General features: G+C 38.9%; 1 protein-coding gene across 1 annotated transcript in view; it reads right to left on the reverse strand.

The window, feature by feature from the left end:
* Positions 1-6460: 6460 nt before the first annotated feature.
* Positions 6461-22120, reverse strand: part of LOC126203315 (ribosome biogenesis protein BMS1 homolog) — a 120351-nt gene continuing 104691 nt past the window's right edge. The window contains exons 18-20 of the mRNA XM_049937581.1: positions 9625-9800; positions 8612-8773; positions 6461-6752 (exon numbers count right to left, since the gene is read on the reverse strand). Coding sequence (XP_049793538.1) covers positions 6540-6752; positions 8612-8773; positions 9625-9800 — 551 coding nt within the window. The 3' untranslated portion in view covers positions 6461-6539. The remainder of the gene's footprint in view (positions 6753-8611; positions 8774-9624; positions 9801-22120) is intronic.

Genomic DNA, 22120 nt, shown 5'->3' on the forward strand with positions numbered 1-22120 from the left:
AAAAGAATGATAAATAATTCAGCTTTATATTCGATTACAATATCTTTAACAGCTTTAAAATTGTAAGAAATTTCAATCACTGTCCATGAGCATAGAGAAGGTCTTCCTAGCCATACCTTTTTTCTTTTTTAAATTTTTTTCCTAGAATACCTCACAGTCAAGGTGAAGGCAAAATTTCTGAGACTGAATAGGATTAATGGAAAGAAATCTGTTACCTAAAGAATAAATTAACTGATTGTTGTGATATTCCACATAAGTGTTCCAACCTTTAACCTAAACACTATTAGGATGTGGTCTGAACACTGTTCAAATTTTATACAAGCATGTCACAGTGAAAAACTTCGACATCATACAATAGAACGAGATCATAGCAGCAAAATAAGAAACAAGAATTCAGACCAGAGTCCTTTGAAAACACACTGAGAGTCTGCAAGTTTTGTTAATTTCAGAAGTGCTGAAACAGTATAGTAGGTCAATTATATCTACATAGTACAAAATCAACTTCACACCCCACAACAACCATTTGTCACTTGTTCTCTGCCCCTTTTTTTATATTTAATCTCCATTTGCATCATGGTAGTTGCTCTCAGTTTTGACCTTTTTGCAAGCAGTCCACCAGTATGAATGGTCCCACAAAATAGTGACCAAAAGCAAAATAGACCACCCTCTGGAACAACATGCAGCTGAACATAATGTACTTGATGTCAAGGGCTGCTTCTAAACTTGAGCCACCTAGGGATGGTGGTTATCACTGAGACAACCAGTTTTCAGTTATATTGGTTTGTTCTACGCCAGTTTAACATGACTGTTAAAACTGTTCAAAAAACTGTATCTGAAATACCCACTTTTTGCTTTTTTATTCCTATTACTTCCTGTAACAAATGTAAAAATTTTGACCCTTCGAGTGAATCACAATGTTACAATAAATAGGCAAATAAAAGAAAACTTAGTCCACCTACCATTGCTGCCTTTCTCTAAAAATGTTAAGTGGTTGAATACCAGAAAAAAACACCGGTATTCTCCTATTAACTCTAAATTTTTGAAACGCTCAAAAAGCATGTTGTAATCAGGGATCACACCACTATGTGGGGATTATGAAAGGTCAGTTCTAAAGGGTGAAAACTGATGTCCAAGGACACTGTTTGTCATATTAATTTATCTGTTTTTAGTGGCTACAAGCAGATAATGTATATTACATACATGCAGGCAGCACATCAGCTACTCTCTGTTTTTACTGTAGACTATGAATGAATTGTTATTTTTTAGTTCTGTGGGTAATATTCTCCCATTAACTCTAAATTTTTGAAACTGCTCAAAAAGCATGTTGTAATCAGGGATCACACCACTATGTGGGGATTATGAAAGGTCAGTTCTAAAGGGTGAAAACTGATGTCCAAGGACACTGTTTGTCATATTAATTTATCTGCTTTTAGTGGCTACAAGCAGATAATGTATATTACATACATGCAGGCAGCACATCAGCTACTTTCTGTTTTTACTGTAGACTATGAATGAATTGTTATTTTTTAGTTCAGTGGGTTGGAGGTACGGGACACACTGTCCATTTTTGGCCAAAATGAGATGATTGGCACAATTATATGAGTTTCTCATCCTCTACCCAGAGGTACACCACACTATGTCCTACATTGAATATTGGTGGAGTTACGGTGCAATGAAATAACACCAAGTCCACTTTACCCTAGAGGTATACAAAACCATCTGGAGATAGTACTGCATACTTCTGCACACTCTGGTGGCACTAGCATGGACTAAGGTCAGTCCAGTCAGATTTATATGGGATTTGACAGCGTTATCTCCAGTTTGTGTTTCGTACAAGTTAATAATATTGAATCCAAACTCTCATGGGTACAAAATTATGACATTACTTAAAGGCAGTAATAGTGCTGCCTCAATAGGTAAGCTATAATGTTTTCTACAATCGTTATATTAATGAATAATGTGATTGTAAACATAACCTAACTTATGAGGCATTTGTATTTCGCCAGATGAGGAACCATTATGTGATCTGTTTTGTTTCAGAATCAAATACTACTCCAACTAACTATCTCCAATTGTGACAAAACCTATGAACCTTTAAGTGGGGCAAGTTCTGATTTGGATGATAACAACAGTACACAGACTCAATCAAAGAATAGGTTAAAAAACAACAGTAATGTTCAAACTGTCACCAAAAAAAAGAAATACCGAATACACTAGAGGAAGATTTATACTTAAGCAGTAATAGTAAAATTGCTGTAAAAATTTGTGCAGTTTTAGAAATGAATGAATGTGTGGGAAGAAAAGTAAACAATAAAACTAATATTCCACAGTATGATAAAAAGCATGTAGTTCAGGACGACGAATGGAAATGTAACGTCCATAAATGCAAAGTAGCTGGTGGGAAGGAATATGTCAATAAAAAAGGTAGGACTGTTCCTGCTAAAGTATCTGTGCATTTGTAGGATGAAATGCTCAGAAAAACTGCCTGAAACTGAAAGACAAAAGATTTTTCATTCATATTGGCATGAGGAAACGTCTACAGATATGAAAAGGCAATTTGTTGGCACGTGTGTTGAGCAACGTAGCACAACTCGTTCAAGAATAAGAAACTTAACCTTAAATAAGTGTAACGAAAACACACTAAGCTACTAACTTACTGTAAATGGTGGACGAGTAAAGGTGTGCAAGATTATGTTTCTTAACACACTTTCTATCTCAAATACAGTTGTAGTAAACTTTAAAAAAAAACTTGGAGCCAGGTGCAGTAGTAAGAAACGATCAAAGGGATAGGCATACTCCAAGCAGAAAAACACCTGATAAAACAGTTGAACATATCAAAAGACATATTTCTTCTTTCCCACATTACGAAAGTCACTACAGTAGAGAACAGTGTGCGTCAGGAAATATTTACGACCAGAACTGAATATACAAAAAATGTATGACCTATACACAGATGACTGTATTCAAAACAATATTGACCCAGAGTTAAGGAGTGAAAAATGATTTTACGCACACATCTTTAATAAACAGTTCAATTTGTCATTCAAACCACCTGAAAACAACATCTGTGATATGTTTCAGACAAAGCTGAAAAGTAATTTGACTCCAGAAGAAAAAGAATCTCTGAAGCTGAGCATACTGCTCATCTGAATGAATCAAAAAACAGGTATCTTCTAAAAAGTAATGAAATTAACAAGGCAAGAGGAACACCACCACACAACCGGAAACCTTCAGAAATGATTACAATCCCCACTCATATCAAATAGTATTAGTTTCTATAAAAGGAAACTTTGGGCCATAAATTTTACCTTGTATGATGCATCAGATTCCTCAGTTCACTGTGCGATGTGGGATGAGTCAAAAGCAGGGCGGGCGGAAACGAAACTGCATCAGCAATTTTGAAGTGGGCAGATAGTGTCATACCTGACAGTGAGGTGGAAGAAATCACACTTTAAACAGACAACTGCTATGGACAAAATAAGAATGTGAATATTATTATGTGTTTTTCTGGTTACTGCATAAGTATCCACAAATTAAGACCATAACTCAGAAATTTCTACTAAAAGGCCATACCCACATGGAGGCTGACAGTGTTCATACATTGAGAGAGATGAAGCGGAAGAAATTGAATAATATGAGCATTTTAACACCTTGGGACTGGCAACAATTGGTAAGACACACTTCCAGCAAATACATTGTTCATAATATGCAGCTTCAAGATTTCAAAAGTTATGCCACTCTGGAAGGCCTCCCCTTGTTCAGAGGAAAATGGATATGGAGAAACGCTCATTTTTGTTATCAAAGTGTGTGCAATTACAAGTAACAGGAAAACATGGGAATTCTGTACTTCAAAATATCTTTTGATGGTGACAACAAACAGCCCAACTTCGTTAGGTTATGCAGACATGGACTTACATTTCCAGCAGATTTGAACCAACTCTCAGATGTCCCAAGACCTATTTCACTACAGAAATATAATGATTTAATGGCACTGTTGTTATATATCCCTTCAGTTTGTCATGCATTTTATAAGAACCTAGAACATACACGGAATACAAACATAACAGACTATCCAGAAGGCGACACAGATGAGATTTAGAACCAAATGTGACATTTACGTTCATATAGCAAGTTGTACCACAATGTCAGTAATATACTGTTCATGTAAAATATTCTTACAATGAAATTAATGTGAATGAGTAATATTATTCATTAAATACCAAGAGCACTATGCCACACAATGCAACATGTTTATGAGAGGTATACAACACCATGTCCATTATATATCTACAAAACGAAAAAAGGCTATTACATGTGAAACAACACGATACTTAATGTTAAAAGTGTAAACTGACCAAATTTCATTACGATGATGCCATTAATAGGAAAGATATTTGAGGGAGAACACAGTAAAGGACCAAAAATTTAGTAAATGTGACATAGTGTCCTATAGCTGCGACCCACAGAGTTTATTAGTGTAACTATAATTTCCTTATTCTTTTATTACTTCATAGGAATGGAAAAAATCTTAACAAATGAAGCATTGTACCTCATTGCTACATCACTTCATAAAAATATTTCCTGGATTGAGTTGGTGCCATTCTGCAGTACAATAGAGGTCTGGCAACGACAGAAACAAACTACAGTATAGACCAGGTGAAGGCAAGTCTTGCACACTGCAAGTACATACATACTTTAAGCCACAACACATGACACACGGTTATTATGTCTCCAGAATGCTGTACCAATTTTTAGGCCACCTGTTTACTGTTTGTCGACATTTGTTAAAAATGTAGCACTGATTGCTTTTCCGATTTTTCATAACAATGCAATATTTCAAACCAATACAAATTTTATGAATAAAAATTACTTTTTTTTTCAAAAAGGTTTATTTAAATATGAAATATTTTAGCACCTCTGCTATGGGTAATTAATATTTTTATTTGTTTTTACTCAGTTATTAGTACAAAAATAAAATATATGTTATAATTGAGACCAAACGAACACCGAAAAATACCTGTAACTAAAATATTATCATTTTTAACCAGTAGATTTTTCCAGTCCCTAAGGCCATCTGGATCCTCCCCTCCTCTACTAGTTTCTCTGGACTGTGCAGATCGGAGTTAACTTCACTACTCATTCTCTTCTCCCGAAATTATCCCGGCCTCAACCTACAGTAACCTACTGCCTTCACATCCTCCAGCCAACAATTTGTTGCCACCCTCTGACAAAGCAGCCACCTCTCTTTCCCCTTGCCTGCTCTGCTACCTTTTCACTCCTCTCGCACCATATCTCCCTGCCTCACAACCTCCCAACACTTTGCCTGTTGGCAATCTAGTCCCCTTACACTCCTCCAGACAGTGCCCTTCTCTCCCCAGTCGTACCACGCTATCATTTCCTCTTCCCCACCCTCTCCAGATTGCTGTTTCTCTTCTACATGACAGTTGCATTCTGCTCTAACCCGCCAGAGGTGGTAGTCGTGTGTGTGTGTGTGTGTGTGTGTGTGTGTGTGTGTGTGTGTGTGTGTGTGTGTGTGTGTGTGTGTGTGTTTCCTTTTCTGAAGAAGGCTTTGGCCGAAAGCTAAATGTGTAATTGTCCTTTTTTTGTGCCTGTCTGCAACCTAGTGTGTCATATTTACAGTGAGAATCAAGTTTGAAACGCAAAGACACTGCCTGTCACACACAGTGCTGACACGTCACTGCTTTTGTTAAGATGGCACTGCTGTCAGAACTGAGGCTTTCCTTTATGATTATTGTCATAATAACATGGCACGTATGCATTTTATTCACTCCTCACCAAACCACAACTGCTCTTCTTGTAAATAAGAGCATGAACATGCACAAGTCCTCATACTCAAAATCAGTGTGTTGTTAAGCCCTGGACTAGAGTACTGTATATAAAACAAATTATGGGGAATGATGGGTGCAATAATTATGTACAGATAAAAAATTAATACAAGATAAGAAGAGACTGAGGACTGTGACAAAGCAGCCAAAGGACTGGTGACTTGTTTCCTCCAGTAATTTCCACAGATTTCCTCCTCCACCTTTTCTATTTATGTTTTAGATCATCATCTTTTCTGTAACCATTGGCCTCCCTTAATCACTATTTTGTATCCAGCCTGTAACTTTTTTTCTTTAATTTAGTTTTAATTTTTGATCTGTCAATTACTTACCATATGTTATTGGAAGTTCCATGAAATTTAAACTGATTGTTAGCTAATTCATTCCAAATCACCAAACATACATCAGCTTTCTCTAGAAATTACATATTTGGTTTGCTTAAATACTGAACCTGGGAATTATATGCTGACTTACATGTCACTGTACTTCTTTCACTATATATATCCCTCCTCGCATTTTGAAATGTATATTTCACAATTAAGAGTGCTTGTTTCAGGACATCTTCAGTAAAATTAAAAAGACAAGAATAACAGAGGTAGGCAATAAAAGAGTGATAATTACAAAGTGAAAAACAATCATTTTTATTTTATGATACACTGTACACATATAAGGACTTCTAATTAACTTCTTTGATAGTTAACTTGTCCTTTTCTTTGGTTTATATTCTCCTTTCTTTTTGCTGACTGTCCGACAAAATTGTTTCTTCAGCTCTCTCTGCTTACGTAGCAATTTCTCTTGTTCTTTTTCCAGTTCTTTCTTATGCTCTTTTCTTTTCTCTTTAATGGCTTGTTTCAGCTTCTCCTGCTTGATTCTGTAGGAAGCCTTCAGCATCTTCATCATGGCAGCAACCTGTTCACATATCAGTGTTATTAGAGCTGGCAACTATCAAGTCAATACCATATGTGAGGAATAGGTCATGTTATTAGTCCCAGAGAGAAGTTGAAATAGAAAAACATTGGCAAAATTTGTGGCAAAACTAGTTTCTATTATACCTAATTTTATCTCCAATTAATTTTTTGCCTTTATCTTATCTTTGTTCCCAGAGGCAACTGCTTCTACAGTTCTACCTTTGAAATGTTCTTGATACTGAATTTATACCAATCTTGCCATAGTCGCTTAAGTTTCAATGGTTGTTACATACATACTATTCTTATAATATTATATTCCTCATTTCAATGTTAACTTTTGTATGTCAATGTGACATGGCTGCCTTTGAAAAAGGAAAGTTAGTACAAGCATCGGACATGATAATATGAACATCCATTTAATACGTTGTATGCTTAATTTCAACGACGAGAATGCCTGGAAGATGGTAACAGATCATCAATTGTTATTTCAATACATAACACAAATATTTTAAATAACTAACATATCAGACAATTGTGAGTGTCACTGAAGACATGCCATTTCATCTGTTTGTTCATCAAAACATTCTTCCATGTTTATAGTGAGGGAATTAAGATACAACACCCAACTGCACCAATACCTGCATCACTGAATAAGACATTCCGAGTTTTGTTGTTTTCAGGTTGACCATGTGTTCACTGAAACCCACCATATTTAAAATAAGAGGAAGACAATCAGCTCACCTATAGCGGATTGATGTGTGGAGCACATAACATAACAGAAACCAGCATTCACACTAGCTTTCAAGCAATCGCTCTTTTTCCGACAGTAGTACACACATCCTGTGCTCTAAGCTAATGTAAATGCTGTTTTTTGTTATGTGTTACTGTGCTCCTCGTATCAATCCATGATAAGTGAGTGGTTGCCTTTCCCTTATTTTACATATTGCTCCATCCACGAATTTCCATTATTGCAACCTATCAAATGATCACTAAATCAATACAGTACCTGCATCGTGCTTTACAGTTGAAAGAAGATGTTTAAGGCTTGGAAATAGGAACTAAACAGTGTAAAAGCAGATTTTTCAGACTATATTACATATTTCCATGGGTTGGCAATGAGATTTTTTACTCTTTGCACTACTGAAGATCCTCCATGCATTCACCAGAGTTACAATCGAGTTGTCAATAGCAACTCTACAAGGAATGTTCCATTTATATGCAGTTTTCACTACACTGATTTCTCTACGTGTATATTATTAATATTAGCAATCACTTTTGTGGAAGTTGTCTTATTACAAACAACAATCCCCTTCAAAGCCTTCACATTTATCAATGTCTACTTTTCCTTCAATATTATGCTGAGCAGCCTGACATTTTCACACATGCTCTAGGGCCGTCATGACACTAGTTAAGCAGCTCTAGATGGTTTTACAACTGTTGTCAAGCATGAACCAGCTAGGTTGGCACCAACGATTCCTCCTTGTTTTTAAGGACTGACTACTGAAGTGTAGCAACACACCACCATAATGATATCCTCTGTAATGGCAACTGAGAACATTTCCAGAGGTATTGTGGTACAAAGGCAAAGCAAGAGAAGATGTTGGCACATTATAGATCAATCTTAATAACTGCAGAAATGAGGCGTTAACATCAAGATATTCATATTGTTTTGCCCAACATATTCTAGTGCAATGCAGTAACGCACTATACATCATCAATCTGCCCATAATAAACATTTTTTCTCACGATAAAACATCAGAAAAGTACTGTCAGAGGATAAAACATTTTGTAATACCATGCACCACATTATTGTAATTAATGAAATGATACAATTGAGCAGACTAAGGCTCTACACATTACCTGCTGTTCATGAGGCTCTCGCACAACTGCAACACGTTTCGACTCCAGACTGTCCTTGCCACGCACAGGTCCTAATTTTGGTTTGTCCTTGTACGGCAATTGTTTCTGCAAACTACGTGGAATGACCAGCTCTGGAAATACTTTGGGTGTGCGCTCTATTGGCTGTAAAACACATATTTTAATTATAAAGAGAATTTTAGTTTATTCTTGAAATGAAAAGTTCACATTTCAATATGGTTGTTCTTAGAACTATGGATATACAGGGGGGGGGGGGGGGAGGCCTTGGTTCACATCACATGCCATTCAAGTCCTCTCCACCAACACCAGCTTCTCTCAGTTGTATAGTATTTGCAAGTCACATTGTTGTCTTGCCTGTGGACAGTCGGATGGGGTAATACGATTGCAAATGCTATGGTCTGGCTGCCTGATTGTCCACACATCTGCCGCTGTACACACATCCCCCTCTCCCCTTACTAGTTCATCATGTACTACACGATTTCCCATGTTTGCAGCAGGGTGAGCGTGCACATGCCCTTTTCCTATCCTCCTTATTGCCTGCTACCCCTCCCTACCCTTCACCCTTCCCTTTTTCTTTGGTCCTATTTCCCATTCTACCTGACCCAGTCCCTCATCCTAATTGAGATGCAGTACTGGAACACTGTAGTTTTGTATACATGTGTGTGTTTGCTATCTCTGAATAAGGACAATGAAAGAAAGTTATGATATGAACTCCAAATCTTTCTTACATGTGTGGCTCCAGCTCAATGTATCACAATGTATTAAATGGTTATCTTTCTCCTTTTACTCCTTCATTTGAAAAATGTAGTCAGTAACTTAACAGTATTAACAGTTAGAACCTTGTGATTAATTATGTGTCACAGTCAGGATAAATTAGACTACCAGTTTCAAAATCATTGACATAATCCATTTTAGAGTATCTGTTGGCAATTCCCAATGCTGGTGACATCATGAAGCAGCACTATTAGTCACAAAAACTTGTGGATCCCACTCACCTTGTACAAACTATCAAAATCAGGATCCCGTCGTATACCCTTAGCTCGTTTCAGTTCACCAACAGTGCGCATTCCTCTCCAGAGGTTCTTTTGGTCTGGCGGCAGCAAAAGCGATGTGACCGGATTGTAGAACTTGGGTACATCAACTTTGTACCATGTCCGACAGAATACAATATCTAGTGGAAGAATAAAAAAGAATTCTCTAAACAAACATTTATCACATTATCAAATAGAATCCAGTTGTTTGCTTAATGTTATAAAAATAAACCATCCAGCTGAATCTTTCATTTTGCAAAGGTCATATGCTATTTCACAACTTCCAAACAGATTAAAATTGTGTGTTGAACCAAGACTTGAACTTGGCTGACTGAGCTTTCCAGGCACCTCGCGACCTACTCTCACAGCTTCAGCTCTGCCATTACTTCATTCCTCCCCTCCAAACTTCACAGAAGTTCTCCTGCATAACTTTCTTCCCTAGCACTACCAAAAGAAATGATATTTCAGAGGAAAACAGCACTTTCTCCACTGTAGAGTGAGATTAAATTTGGAACCAAGTCCTAAGCTGTAGATAAGATGAACAATTCTGACCTTTGAAATTCTGCATCCCATGTACAACAATGCCAGAATGTAAAACAAAAACAAGTGTAATGCTGATAAGCACCTCCAAACCCTTACTTGAAATTACAAAATTCAACTCGTGCTGACATGTAATAAGTCAGTCATTTCTAAAACAACAGAATAGTAGTAGGGCCATCTTGGAACTACAAAAACTTATTGAATTCAGAGTGTTCAAAAATAACCATTCACACCAGCAAAGTCCTCCATTTGTGTCTGAGATGGAAGATAATTCATAATTGCCACTATAACCTGACAAAGGTCAAGGAGCTACAGGCTCTGACTCTGCAGGACTAATATAAAGTGAAATCAGCATTTTAATCAAATGATCATATATGATTCTATTAACATGTGCCACAACATGAGCAATTCAACTCAAATTCATTTCACACTTGCACACCAGCATGTTATTGGCAATCAAGCAGTGTTTGTCAGCACACAAAAGCTGTCCACTTACCATTTCTTTTGATGCCTGAAACTACCTTTCATTCAGAAAGTGCAGAATTGTCAGATCTTTCCAGACAAGTTAACAAACTTAAGTAAAACAGTACTGTACATAAGAATTCATATGGGCATGATATTTTGGTGAGAAGGGAGTGTATGATAGGCTCCACAAAGGGTTGCTCTTGAAAGTTATGTGGTCACGCCCAAACAAAGAAAGCATTAAGACTTTCTTGTACGAACAAAAGCTGCTATAAATTTCAGACCTATTATCGAAGACATCCTAACATCAACTGATTATTTAAATATTGGTAAATTGACAACCATTCCCTCCAGTTCACACACTACAAGGAAGGATGAAATAAAGGATTTACAACTGAAAGAGAAAGTCAGAGAGAATCCCTAAAATCAGTGGAAGACTGTATACCCAATACAACTGAGGAATACCTCTTGGTACAGGGATATCCATCATAACAGTGACCTCTACATGGACAACTACTGTAGTCTTAATACAACAGGAAATCAAACCTGTAACATCATCATCTCTGCCACGTCACATTTCTTATACCATGGCTCATAGCACAAGAAATAAGACAAGACAGAGATGAGAACATAAGATGCGACATGCTCCAATAATTCAATGTTACGCCTAATTGACCAATATGGCTGTCATCATGGGCATATCGTCTATGTGTGGCTGATCGATTTTTAGTTGGTACTGTCATTTGCTGTAAGGCAAAATATTCCAGTGCCTTCTCAATCACAATAAAACTTTTAATCGTTAATGCTTTTGATCATATACTGCCCTTGTACCGAGACAGCGATGCACAAATTTTATGACTATTCAACAAAGCACATTCTGAGCTAAATGTATTAACTTTGCCTCTTAATACTGATGGTAATTCACTGGAAAATAAAGTAAAGGAATAGTCGACATCAAGAGAGGCTTTTGCCACGGGACTTAACCCTGCTGTTATTTATCAGCCACCTTACTGAAAATGAACTTCAGTTATCAATGAGCATGACAGAATTTGGTTTAGACAAGGGCACTAAAGAAAGGAGAATCTTCAGCAGTGATGGACTGAACTGCCAAATGGACAAACCATCTAGTACCAGTAGCCAGAATCCTGTATTTTGCAGCTCAGCAACATAAAGTATGGGCATGTAAAAAATAAGGTCAGCAAGCGTAGACATAACAGAAAATGTTTAAAAATCAAACTGAATAACGGCAATAGCATCAAGGCACTCAATACCTTAGTTATACCAGTCATCACATATAAAGCAGTCACTGTGAGCTGGACCCAAGTTAGAGGTGGACAATCTGGATATGAAAGCACCATGTGTGGTGTCACCGCCAGACACCACACTTGCTAGGTGGTAGCTTAAATCGGCCGCGGTCCATTAGTACATGTCGGACCCGCGTGTCGCCACTGTCAGGATCGCAGACCGAGCGCCACCACAAGGCAGGTCTCGAGAGACGTACTAGCACTCGCCCCAGTTGTACGGACGACATTGCTAGCGACTACACGTACGAAGCCTTTCTCTCATTTGCCGAGAGACAGTTAGAATAGCCTTCAGCTAAGTTAATGGCTACGACCTAGCAAGGCGCCATTTGTACCATTGCATGTATCTCAAGATAGTCTCACTTGTATCATCAAGAATGCTGTATACCAAAGGACGATATAAAAGTTAAGTGTTCTAGTAGCTACGTTCTTTTCTTTATCACATTCATCACATATCCTGTTCCAGACTTAACGCCAGACGGCGTGAGTTGATGCGTGCCCTTTCGGCTACTTCACTGTGGACTGGCTGCCTTAACAGTCCACTACACCATGCACTCCACCCTCACAGTGATGTTGACAGGCTGTACTTGTCTAGAAAAGCAGTCAGTAGATGACACTTGCAAGGTAGGCAGACAGTGGAAGAAGAGGAGCATGCACTGGCACACGACATGATCAGCTCTGATTAAAGTCAACAAAAGAAAACTTCTCAAGGTACAGCAACTTAAGAATCAATACCAGAAAGGTGTATTCCAATGCCTGACCAGAAAGCCTCGCATGTGCAATTTCTAGACAAGACTGAACATGAAATAGAAGAAGAAAAGATCTGGTTTTAGCTAAAGGAAACTGAAGGACTGATTTTTACCACACAGGAACAAACCATTAGAAACACCACCATCAAAACCAGAAGTGACGAATTAGTAACAGACACAAAGTGCAGAATCTGCAAAGAAGCTGATGAAACAACTGACCAATCTTGAACTGTTGCAAAAGGATCACTAAGACTAATTACAAGCAAAAGCACAGTGATGTGGCATGGATTGCCTAGTGGAAATTATCATCTGCCAGTGGCAAGGAGCTGCTGTCACCGCTAGTCGGAAAAAAGTAGTTGAAAACAAGCAAGCCAAATCACTGCTAGACTTACGAATTCACACAAACTGAATTCTGAAACACAATACACCAGACGTCATAGCTGTGGAGAAAAATAAAGTGTGGGCCATTGACGACCCCACCCAAACGGGCAGCAGAGTCGACAAGTAAGGACTTGAAAATGCTACCAGACATGAGTGCTTGAAAACTGAGCTACAGTGACTCTGGCATAAAACAGTGAAAGTGGTCCCAGTAGTTCTCAACACACTGGGAACAGTGCCAAAAAGACATTAATGAACACTTAAAAACTATTTACAATGACCCGTCTGCCTGCTACAAAATGCCACATCACTGGGATAGTCACAAATTATCCACCAATACATCATGCATTCTTATATGCTTTTGAAGTGTCATAATAGTGATAAAATACAAAATCCAGCACAGTTAACTCATTTTCTGTGTTTACTTTTACAGTAGTAGTAGTAATAATAATAATAATGACAACCTTATCCAAAGATGTAATAATAATAATAATAATAATAATAACCTTACCCAAAGATGTAACCAGAGGCATGATCTCTTTCATGCAACTCGGAAGTGGGAAGTTCACTTAGTCAACAATTAGTCAGGTGTCAAGTGTCAAGTATAACTGCAGTATACCATTACGCAGAGCTTGTCAGATGATGGCAAAAGATATGAAAGGCACCACTTAGTAATGTAGTATTAACACGAAAAAATAATGGAGACCTGCGTGTGGAATTAACCGAATAATTGCTTAAATCAAAGATGAGAAGCATATGGATATAAAAAAAGAATGAAAACCTTTTTTTAGTCCAAAACAGACAAGTCAGTACGATGCTCAAGAAAGATTCAATACAAACTATATGAATAGGTCCCAGCTTCTTGATTCAACATTAATGAGTGTTCTGCGTCTTGTGGCATAACGAGCCTGACAACATATTTCATCACTTATGAATAAAAAGAAAAACACCACATTTCACAGGAATAATGATTTCCATTAAAATAAAAAATGCTAATGTTTTATCTGTTAAGTACTTTGTATCGCAATTGTATTTGCTCACCATCGCGTCTAATTAGCCAATACTGCTGTATGCACAGTACTGATTGGCTGCACACTTGCTGTCTGCTGACCTCTGGCCCCCTCCACTGGGGGTACCCCTGGGCCCCCCTCCCCCTCCCCCTCCCCAGTGCCTGGCTGCCTACGTATCCATATCTTAACTATTTCCCCACCTCTGTCCAAGAGTTCCTGTATGCCCACAGGTGGGGAGTTAAGCCAGAACAGCCTGATGTGGTGAGTGTTTGCACAATATAGATTTCCTTTTTTGAAATTACAAGTGAGTACAGAATGAAATGAAATGAAATGAGGAAGAGAAACCAAATGTTGAAACATAGTCTATTCCTCTAAAACATAATCAGCATGAGGGCTGCAGAGTTAAACATCTCCATCTTTAAGATGGATCGAAAGCAGCATCATACACTGTCACCTTGTACTATAGAAAGCTCCAGAGATCAAAAGTCAACTTCGGCACATAGTTTAGTTTTCCACAACCTTACATCACTACCTCACCTGCTCCCTGTCAGCCACATGCTAATGACGAAAATTTCTTTCAGTGCCAGATTTCAAGCCCTCTGCCATTGTGTTTGACTATTACATTAGTAACTGGAACTATGGATACTGGTATTGTTCACTTTATAACCCAATCACGTTTTCATATATCATCCGTGCCTGCAAATCTACTGTTGATCTCCTACTTGTTTTGTTCTCCTCTATCTCCAATTTGTGGCTTCCTGCCTATTCCTCATACACTTGCATCAGCTCTCATCCTTCTTAATCTCTTTATTACCTGCAGGAGAGATAAGTTTCAGTAACAAACACTTGTATTAGGCAACTGCTGCTCTCAGGTAAGTATAAGGGCGGAAGCATTCCATATCTGACCCAAGTCATCCAGACTTCCACCAATTCCTCCATTATCAGAGAAGTGCCAAGTTATATGTAAACATAGTTTGATGATTGAATGAGATGTACCTCTTCACTGTAAACTCTGTCATACAAGAGGAGATCAACATTTTAAACAATTCCTTCACCGGATAAACTCTGTATTGTTATTTATTGTACTATATGATGACAGCTTGTATTGTTCATTGGCCGCTAATAGCAGCGGTATTTCGACAGCTGTCATCCCTTCCACACTGAAAAATTCCTCCCGTACAGCCAGGCCACCCGAGGATGGTATACCTGCAGTGACAAGAACTCCTCTCCCCATGCCCAGCATACTGAGTGTCTCACCAAAGTCTTCACAGCAGGCACTGTCCCCCAGATCTAGCCCACAAACAGATCTCCACATCATTTCCACACACACTCCTAATACTCCCAGCACCCCCAAAAAGCAGCCACAGAGGAGTGCCCCCTTCATCACATAGTACCACCCTAGACCAGAACAACTGAACCATATCCTCCGTCAGGTCTTTGACTACCTATCATCGTCCCCTGAAAGGAGGGACATCCAACCAAAGGCCCTTCCCACCACTCCTGAAGTGATGTTCTGTTGCCCAACCAGCCTTCACATCATCCTAGTCCATCACTAAGGCATTTCCAAAACCTCTGATCATATCCCTGTGAAAGACCCAGGTGCAAGACCTGTCCAATCCACCCATTCAGTGCTTTCTATTCCAGTCCCGTCACTCGGTTATCGCAAAGTAGACCACCTCGTGGCACAACATGCAGCTGAACATAACATGCTTTATTTCAATGGCTGCTTCACTACCTGAGCTATCTGGATCCACTCCACCGATAGCTTTTCTGAACTGTGCAGATTGGAGTTATCCGTATAATACATTCTTTGCGTCTGAAATTATCCCAGCTTCAATCTATGGAAACCTACCTTCCCCACACCACCCAACAGTTTCCACCCCCTGTGATCTATCACCTCCTCCCCATTCTCATCACTCCTCCCTCATTACGTGCCGCCCTCTGCCAACGCACCCACGTGTCTTTCTCCTTTTCCTATGTAATGTTTCGGGATATTTGTAAACATCACAGCAAACCATTGGAAATCCATCGACAAGAGATGCTCGTGAGTAAATTGTACAAGGATAAATTTAGTGGGAAAGGGAATCTGTGTGAATTTTAAAATTTTCCTGGCGAATTGACTGTTCAAACAAATTTCGGGCTTGCAGCCGGTCGTCGTTCAATACTTCGCACGATATTTCAACTGGGCACCTGAGGATGACTGGCAGGTGCCCAGTTGAAATATCGTGCGAAGTATTGAACGACGACTGGCTGCAAGCCCGAAATTTGTTTGAACAGGGAATCTGTGTGTTTTCCTATCTCATATGCAGTGAATAATGTGGAACAGTGGTGGAGCCGGCGAGAAGGTGACCAAGAAAAATAGTATTACAACCACTGATCATCTGGGAGTTATTTATGCCATGGTGCAGCAAATGCTAGGATCCAAGACCCATGGAGTAAATGACACACCAACAATGGCGTAATGAACAATTGAAGAGTGGTAGTTGTTTTTCTTTTTTTTTTTCCGCAGTTCCACAGTATGCATGTATGGATGTTTGAATGTACTCAAGAGAGTGGTATTACCGTAACAATTGTTAGTTGTGTTGCGAAAAGTAATAATGAAAATGTTGGGCAAAATATACACCTGTGTGTGGGAAGTGTGGATATTTATTTAGTAGCGCAATAGAGAGAACTTGCGGAAGCATTCCAGGTATCTTCACCACAGTTGGATTGAAAGGGAGGTGGCACGGAAGGGTACGGACCACCAAGAGGATAAAGGCAATAATACTTTCATCTGGCAGTGTATTGGAGTCGGCAAAATATTGCCCTGTTATATCAGCCAGGGACACAACTTCCCGTTAGTTCTGGTATAAGACCCACCACAAATCTTTACAAAATAAAGAACAGCAGGAAAAGGAGGAAGAATACACCCCATATGGTGACCCTGATATATGCAAATGGAGAACGCATCAGCAAGTGCAGAAAATTGATTTGAGTCAAAATTACGACTACAAAGAATAGAAGACAGAGAAGTTGCCCTATAATGCACGTAACAAGAAATCAAAAATAATTAAGAGCTTCTTTTGAACAAATTGTTAAAAAAAGAATAGTAAACACATAATGAATGGAAAACATAATTTACTGTCATAAATCTGAAACAGAAAGAAAGAAGAAGACAGTGGCAGCAGAATGTGCACCCATATTAAAAGCAACGAGTGCACAGAATTAGTTCAAAACTTGACAAAATCGTTTCGACTGGATGACGCATGTGGTGGATGTCAATCCAGCAGGAGTTATCAATGCATAGCAGTGAGCAGTCAGACAAGTACGGGGTGCTGTGTTGTCCAGTCAGCGGCAGCGTGCAGCACGAGAGCAGATGTCAGCTTCAGCTTCAGTGTCTGCCTCAGCTTTGGCTGTTCTACAACCAGCACACAGTTCACAGTTCTGCAGAAGGGTGAGCAGTTAACATTTAAAAAGTAGAAACAGTTCTGTGAGTAAAGGGTTTAATGTTAATATTATCGATTGGTAATAAATAGTGTATGCCAATCACAAAGAAGATGGCAATGCAAAACAAGGAGTTAAGATTGGTACTAGAAGGTATAATTACAGAACACGCAGAGAAAGATAAGGAAAGACAGAAAGCGGAACAAGTAGAATTAATTAAGTCTATGAAGGAACAAATTACTGAATCATAGACGACATACTTTGTTCCTGAATCATAGATGACATACCCTTCCCCATGAACCATGGACCTTGCCGTTGGTGGGGAGGCTTGCGTGCCTCAGCGATACAGATGGCCGTACCGTAGGTGCAACCACAACGGAGGGGTATCTGTTGAGAGGCCAGACAAACGTGTGGTTCCTGAAGAGGGGCAAGCAGCCTTTTCAGTAGTTGCAGGGGCAACAGTCTGGATGATTGATCTGGCCTTGTAACACTAACCAGAACGGCCTTGCTGTGCTGGTACTGCGAACGGCTGAAAGCAAGGGGAAACTACAGCCGTAATTTTTCCCGAGAGCATGCAGCTTTACTGTGTGGTTAAATGATGATGGCGTCCTCTTAGGTACAATATTCCGGAGGTAAAATAGTCCCCCATTCGGATCTCCGGGCGGGGACTACTCAAGAGGACGTCGTTATCAGGAGAAAGAAAACTGGCGTTCTACAGATCGGAGCATGGAATGTCAGATCCCTTAATCAGCCAGGTAGGTTAGAAAATTTAAAAAGGGAAATGGATAGGTTGAAGTTAGATATAATGGGAATTAGTGAAGTTCGGTGGCAGGAGGAACAAGACTTTTGGTCAGGTGAATACAGGGTTATAAATACAAAATCAAATACGGGTAATGCAGGAGTAGGTTTAATAATGAATAAAAATACAGGAGTGCGGGTAAGCTACTAGCAACAGCATAGTGAACGCATTATTGTGGCCAAGATAGACACGAAGCCCATGCCTACTACAGTAGTACAAGTTTATATGCCAACTAGTTCTGCAGATCATGAAGAAATTGATGAAATGTATGATGAGATAAAAGAAATTATTCAGGTAGTGAAGGGAGACGAAAATTTAATAGTCATGGGTGACTGGAATTCGAGAGTAGGAAAAGGGAGAGAAGGAAACATAGTTGGTGAATATGGATTGGGGGAGAGAAATGAAAGAGGAAGCCGTCTGGTAGAATTTTGCACAGTGCATAACTTAATCATAGCTAACACTTGGTTCAAGAATCATAAAAGAAGGTTGTATACGTGGAAGAATCCTGGAGATACTAGAAGGTATCAGATAGATTATATAATGGTAAGACAGAGATTTAGGAACCAGGTTTTAAATTGTAAGACATTTCCAGGGGCAGATGTGGACTCTGACCACAACCTATTGGTTATGAACTGTAGATTAAAACTAAAGAAACTCCAAAAAGGTGGGAATTTAAGGAGATGGGACCTGGATAAACTGACTAAAGCAGAGGTTGTACAGAGTTTCAGGGAGAGCATAAGGGAACAATTGCCAGGAATGGGGGAAAGAAATACAGTAGAAGAAGAATGGGTAGCTCTGAGGGATGAAGTAGTGAAGGCAGCAGAGGATAAAGTAGGTAAAAAGATGAGGGCTAGTAGAAATCCTTGGGTAACAGAAGAAATATTGAATTTAATTGATGAAAGGAGAAAATATAAAAACGCAGTAAATGAAGCAGGCAAAAGGGAATACAAACGTCTCAAAAATGAGATCGACAGGAAGTGCAAAATGGCTAAGCAGGAATGGCTAGAGGACAAATGTAAGGACATAGAGGCATACATCACTAGGGGCAAGACAGATACTGCCTGCAGGAAAATGAGATACCTTTGGAGAAACGAGAACCACTTATATGAATATCAAGAACTCAGATGGAAAACCAGTTCTAAGTAAAGAAGGGATAGCAGAAAGGTGGAAGGAGTATATAAAGGGTCTATACAAGAGCAATGTACTTTAGGGCAATATTATGGAAATGCAAGAAGATGTAGATGAAGATGAAATGGGAGATATGATGCTATGCGAAGAATTTGACAGAGCACTGAAAGACCTAAATTGAAATAAGGCCCCGGGAGTAGACAACATTCTATTAGAATTACTGATAGCTTGGGAGAGCCAGCCATGACAAAACTCTACCATCTAGTGAGTAAGATGTATGACACAGGTGAAATACCCTCAGACTTCAAGAAGAATATAATAATTGCAATCCCAAAGAATGCAGGTGATGATAGGAGTGAAAATTACCAAACTATCTGTTTAATATGTCACGGCTGCAAAATACTAACAGAAATTCTTTACAGACGAATGGAAAAACTGGTAGAAGCTGGCCTCAGGGAGGATCAGTTTGGATTCCGTAGAAATGTTGGAATACGTGAGGCAATACTGACCCTACGACTTACCTTAGAAAATAGATTAAGGAAAGCCAAACCTACATTTCTAGCATTTGTAGACTTAGAGAAAGCTTTTGACAATGTTGACTGGAATACTCTCTTTCAAATTCTAAAGGTGGCAGGAGTAAAATACAGGGAGCGAAAGGCTATTTACAACTTGTACAGAAACCAGATGGCAGTTATAAGAGTCGAGGGGCATGAAAGGGAAGCAGCGGTTGGGGAGGGAGTGAGACAGGGTTGTAGCTTCTCCCCGAGTTATTCAATTTGTATATTGAGCAAGCAGTAAAGGAAACAAAAGAAAAATTCGGAGTTGGAATTAAAATCCATGGAGAAGCAATAAAAACTGAGGTTCGCCGATGACATTGTAATTCTGTCAGAGACAGCAAAGGACCTGGAAGAGCAGTTGAACGGAATGGACAGTGTCTTGAAAGGAGGATATAAGGTGAACATAAACATAATCATAACGAGGATAATGGAATGTAGTCCAATTAAATCGGGTGATGCTGAGGGAATTAGATTGAGACACTTAAATTAGTAAAGGAGTTTTGCTATTTTGGTCGAAGTAGAGAGGATATCAAATGTAGACTGGCAATGGCAAGGAAAGCGTTTCTGAAGAAGAGAAATTTTTTAACATCGAGTATAGATTTAAATGTCAGGAAGTCGTTTCTGAAAGTATTTGTGTGGAGTGGAAATGAAACATGGACGATAAATATTTTGGACAAGAAGAGAATAGAAGCTTTCGAAATGTGGTGCTACAGAAGAATGCTGAAGATTAGATGGGTACATCACATAACTAATGAGGAGGTATTGAATAGAATTGGGGAGAAGAGGAGTTTGTGGCACAACTTGACAAGAAGAAGGGACCAGTTGGTAGGACATGTTCTGAGGCATCAAGGGATCACCAATTTAGCATTGGAGGGCAGCATGGAGGGCAAAAATCGTAGAGGGAGACCAAGAGATGAATACACTAAGCAGATTCACAAGGATGGAGGTAGCAGTAAGTACTGGGAGATGAAGAAGCTTGCACAGGATAGAGTAGCATGGAGAGCTGCATCAAACCAGTCTCAGGACTGAAGACGACGACAACAACAACAACAACAACAACAACAACAACAACAGATGACATACTAAGCCATAAAATACAAGAGGTTAAAGCTAACTGAGAATCTAACTTTAATGCACAAATTAATAATCAAAACATTACAACAGTGGAAATAAACTCTAAAGTAGATGAATTACAAGAATCAGTGCCAGTAGAGGTACAACAAGTAGTTAACAAGTGTTAACAGATGATTTACAAGAAAGTGTACACAGAACAACAACCCAACAGTGGACGGGCTATGTTGATAATGTGTGTTGTGATTCGCCGCCGATCTTTCAAAGTGCCACTGTGCAGTTTGTACGTGTCCTCTACATGCGGCGCTGTCTGCCAGCCATGCAGCAGCAGCGCCACCTAAGCAGGAATGTGAATTCCCGGTTCCAGATGCAAATAAGTGTATCACAACCATTCAGAGAAATGCTGTAACGGGACACCTGACGCTATAAAACATCTGGAAAAATGTTTACAGTTATTTGCAGAATAAGAAGTAAAAGACAAAACATAAATAAATAATGACAAGGGTATAATAAACAATAAACAAGAACTTGATAGTATATGGGAAGCAATAGATGATAGAAAAAGAAATTAGAAAATAGTAAACCTGAAACTATGACAGGAGTAACTAAAGATGTAATAGAGGATTTATAAATAGGAACTTGGTTTAATTTAGCAAACCAATTTCCAAAGTATAAACCAGACAGTGATGTACACCCAATTTATTTTTTACAAGTGTGTGCCACATATTTACCTAAAAAGTTGGATGACTTACAGAAAATAGATTTCACATTTGTATATTTAATATGAGGCACTGCGGAATAGGGAAATGCTCATGCAGAAGAATTTGTGTCTTGGAAAGAGCGTGAGAAAAGCTTCAAGAGGAAGTACTCAGGAAAAATTAACCCTAAAGTTATTAGACTCGACTCCATACAATAATTCATGGGGCACACATAAAAAGTACAAAGAATGGCATTTGACAAAATCAAAGTACTTAGATGATCCAATTGATGAAATGCAGTTAGTAAAAGTTTACCATATCAAGCTCGATAAGGAATATTGTAT

This window comes from Schistocerca nitens, chromosome 9, assembly GCF_023898315.1.
Source record: "Schistocerca nitens isolate TAMUIC-IGC-003100 chromosome 9, iqSchNite1.1, whole genome shotgun sequence".
In the NCBI taxonomy this organism is placed as follows: domain Eukaryota; kingdom Metazoa; phylum Arthropoda; class Insecta; order Orthoptera; family Acrididae; genus Schistocerca; species Schistocerca nitens.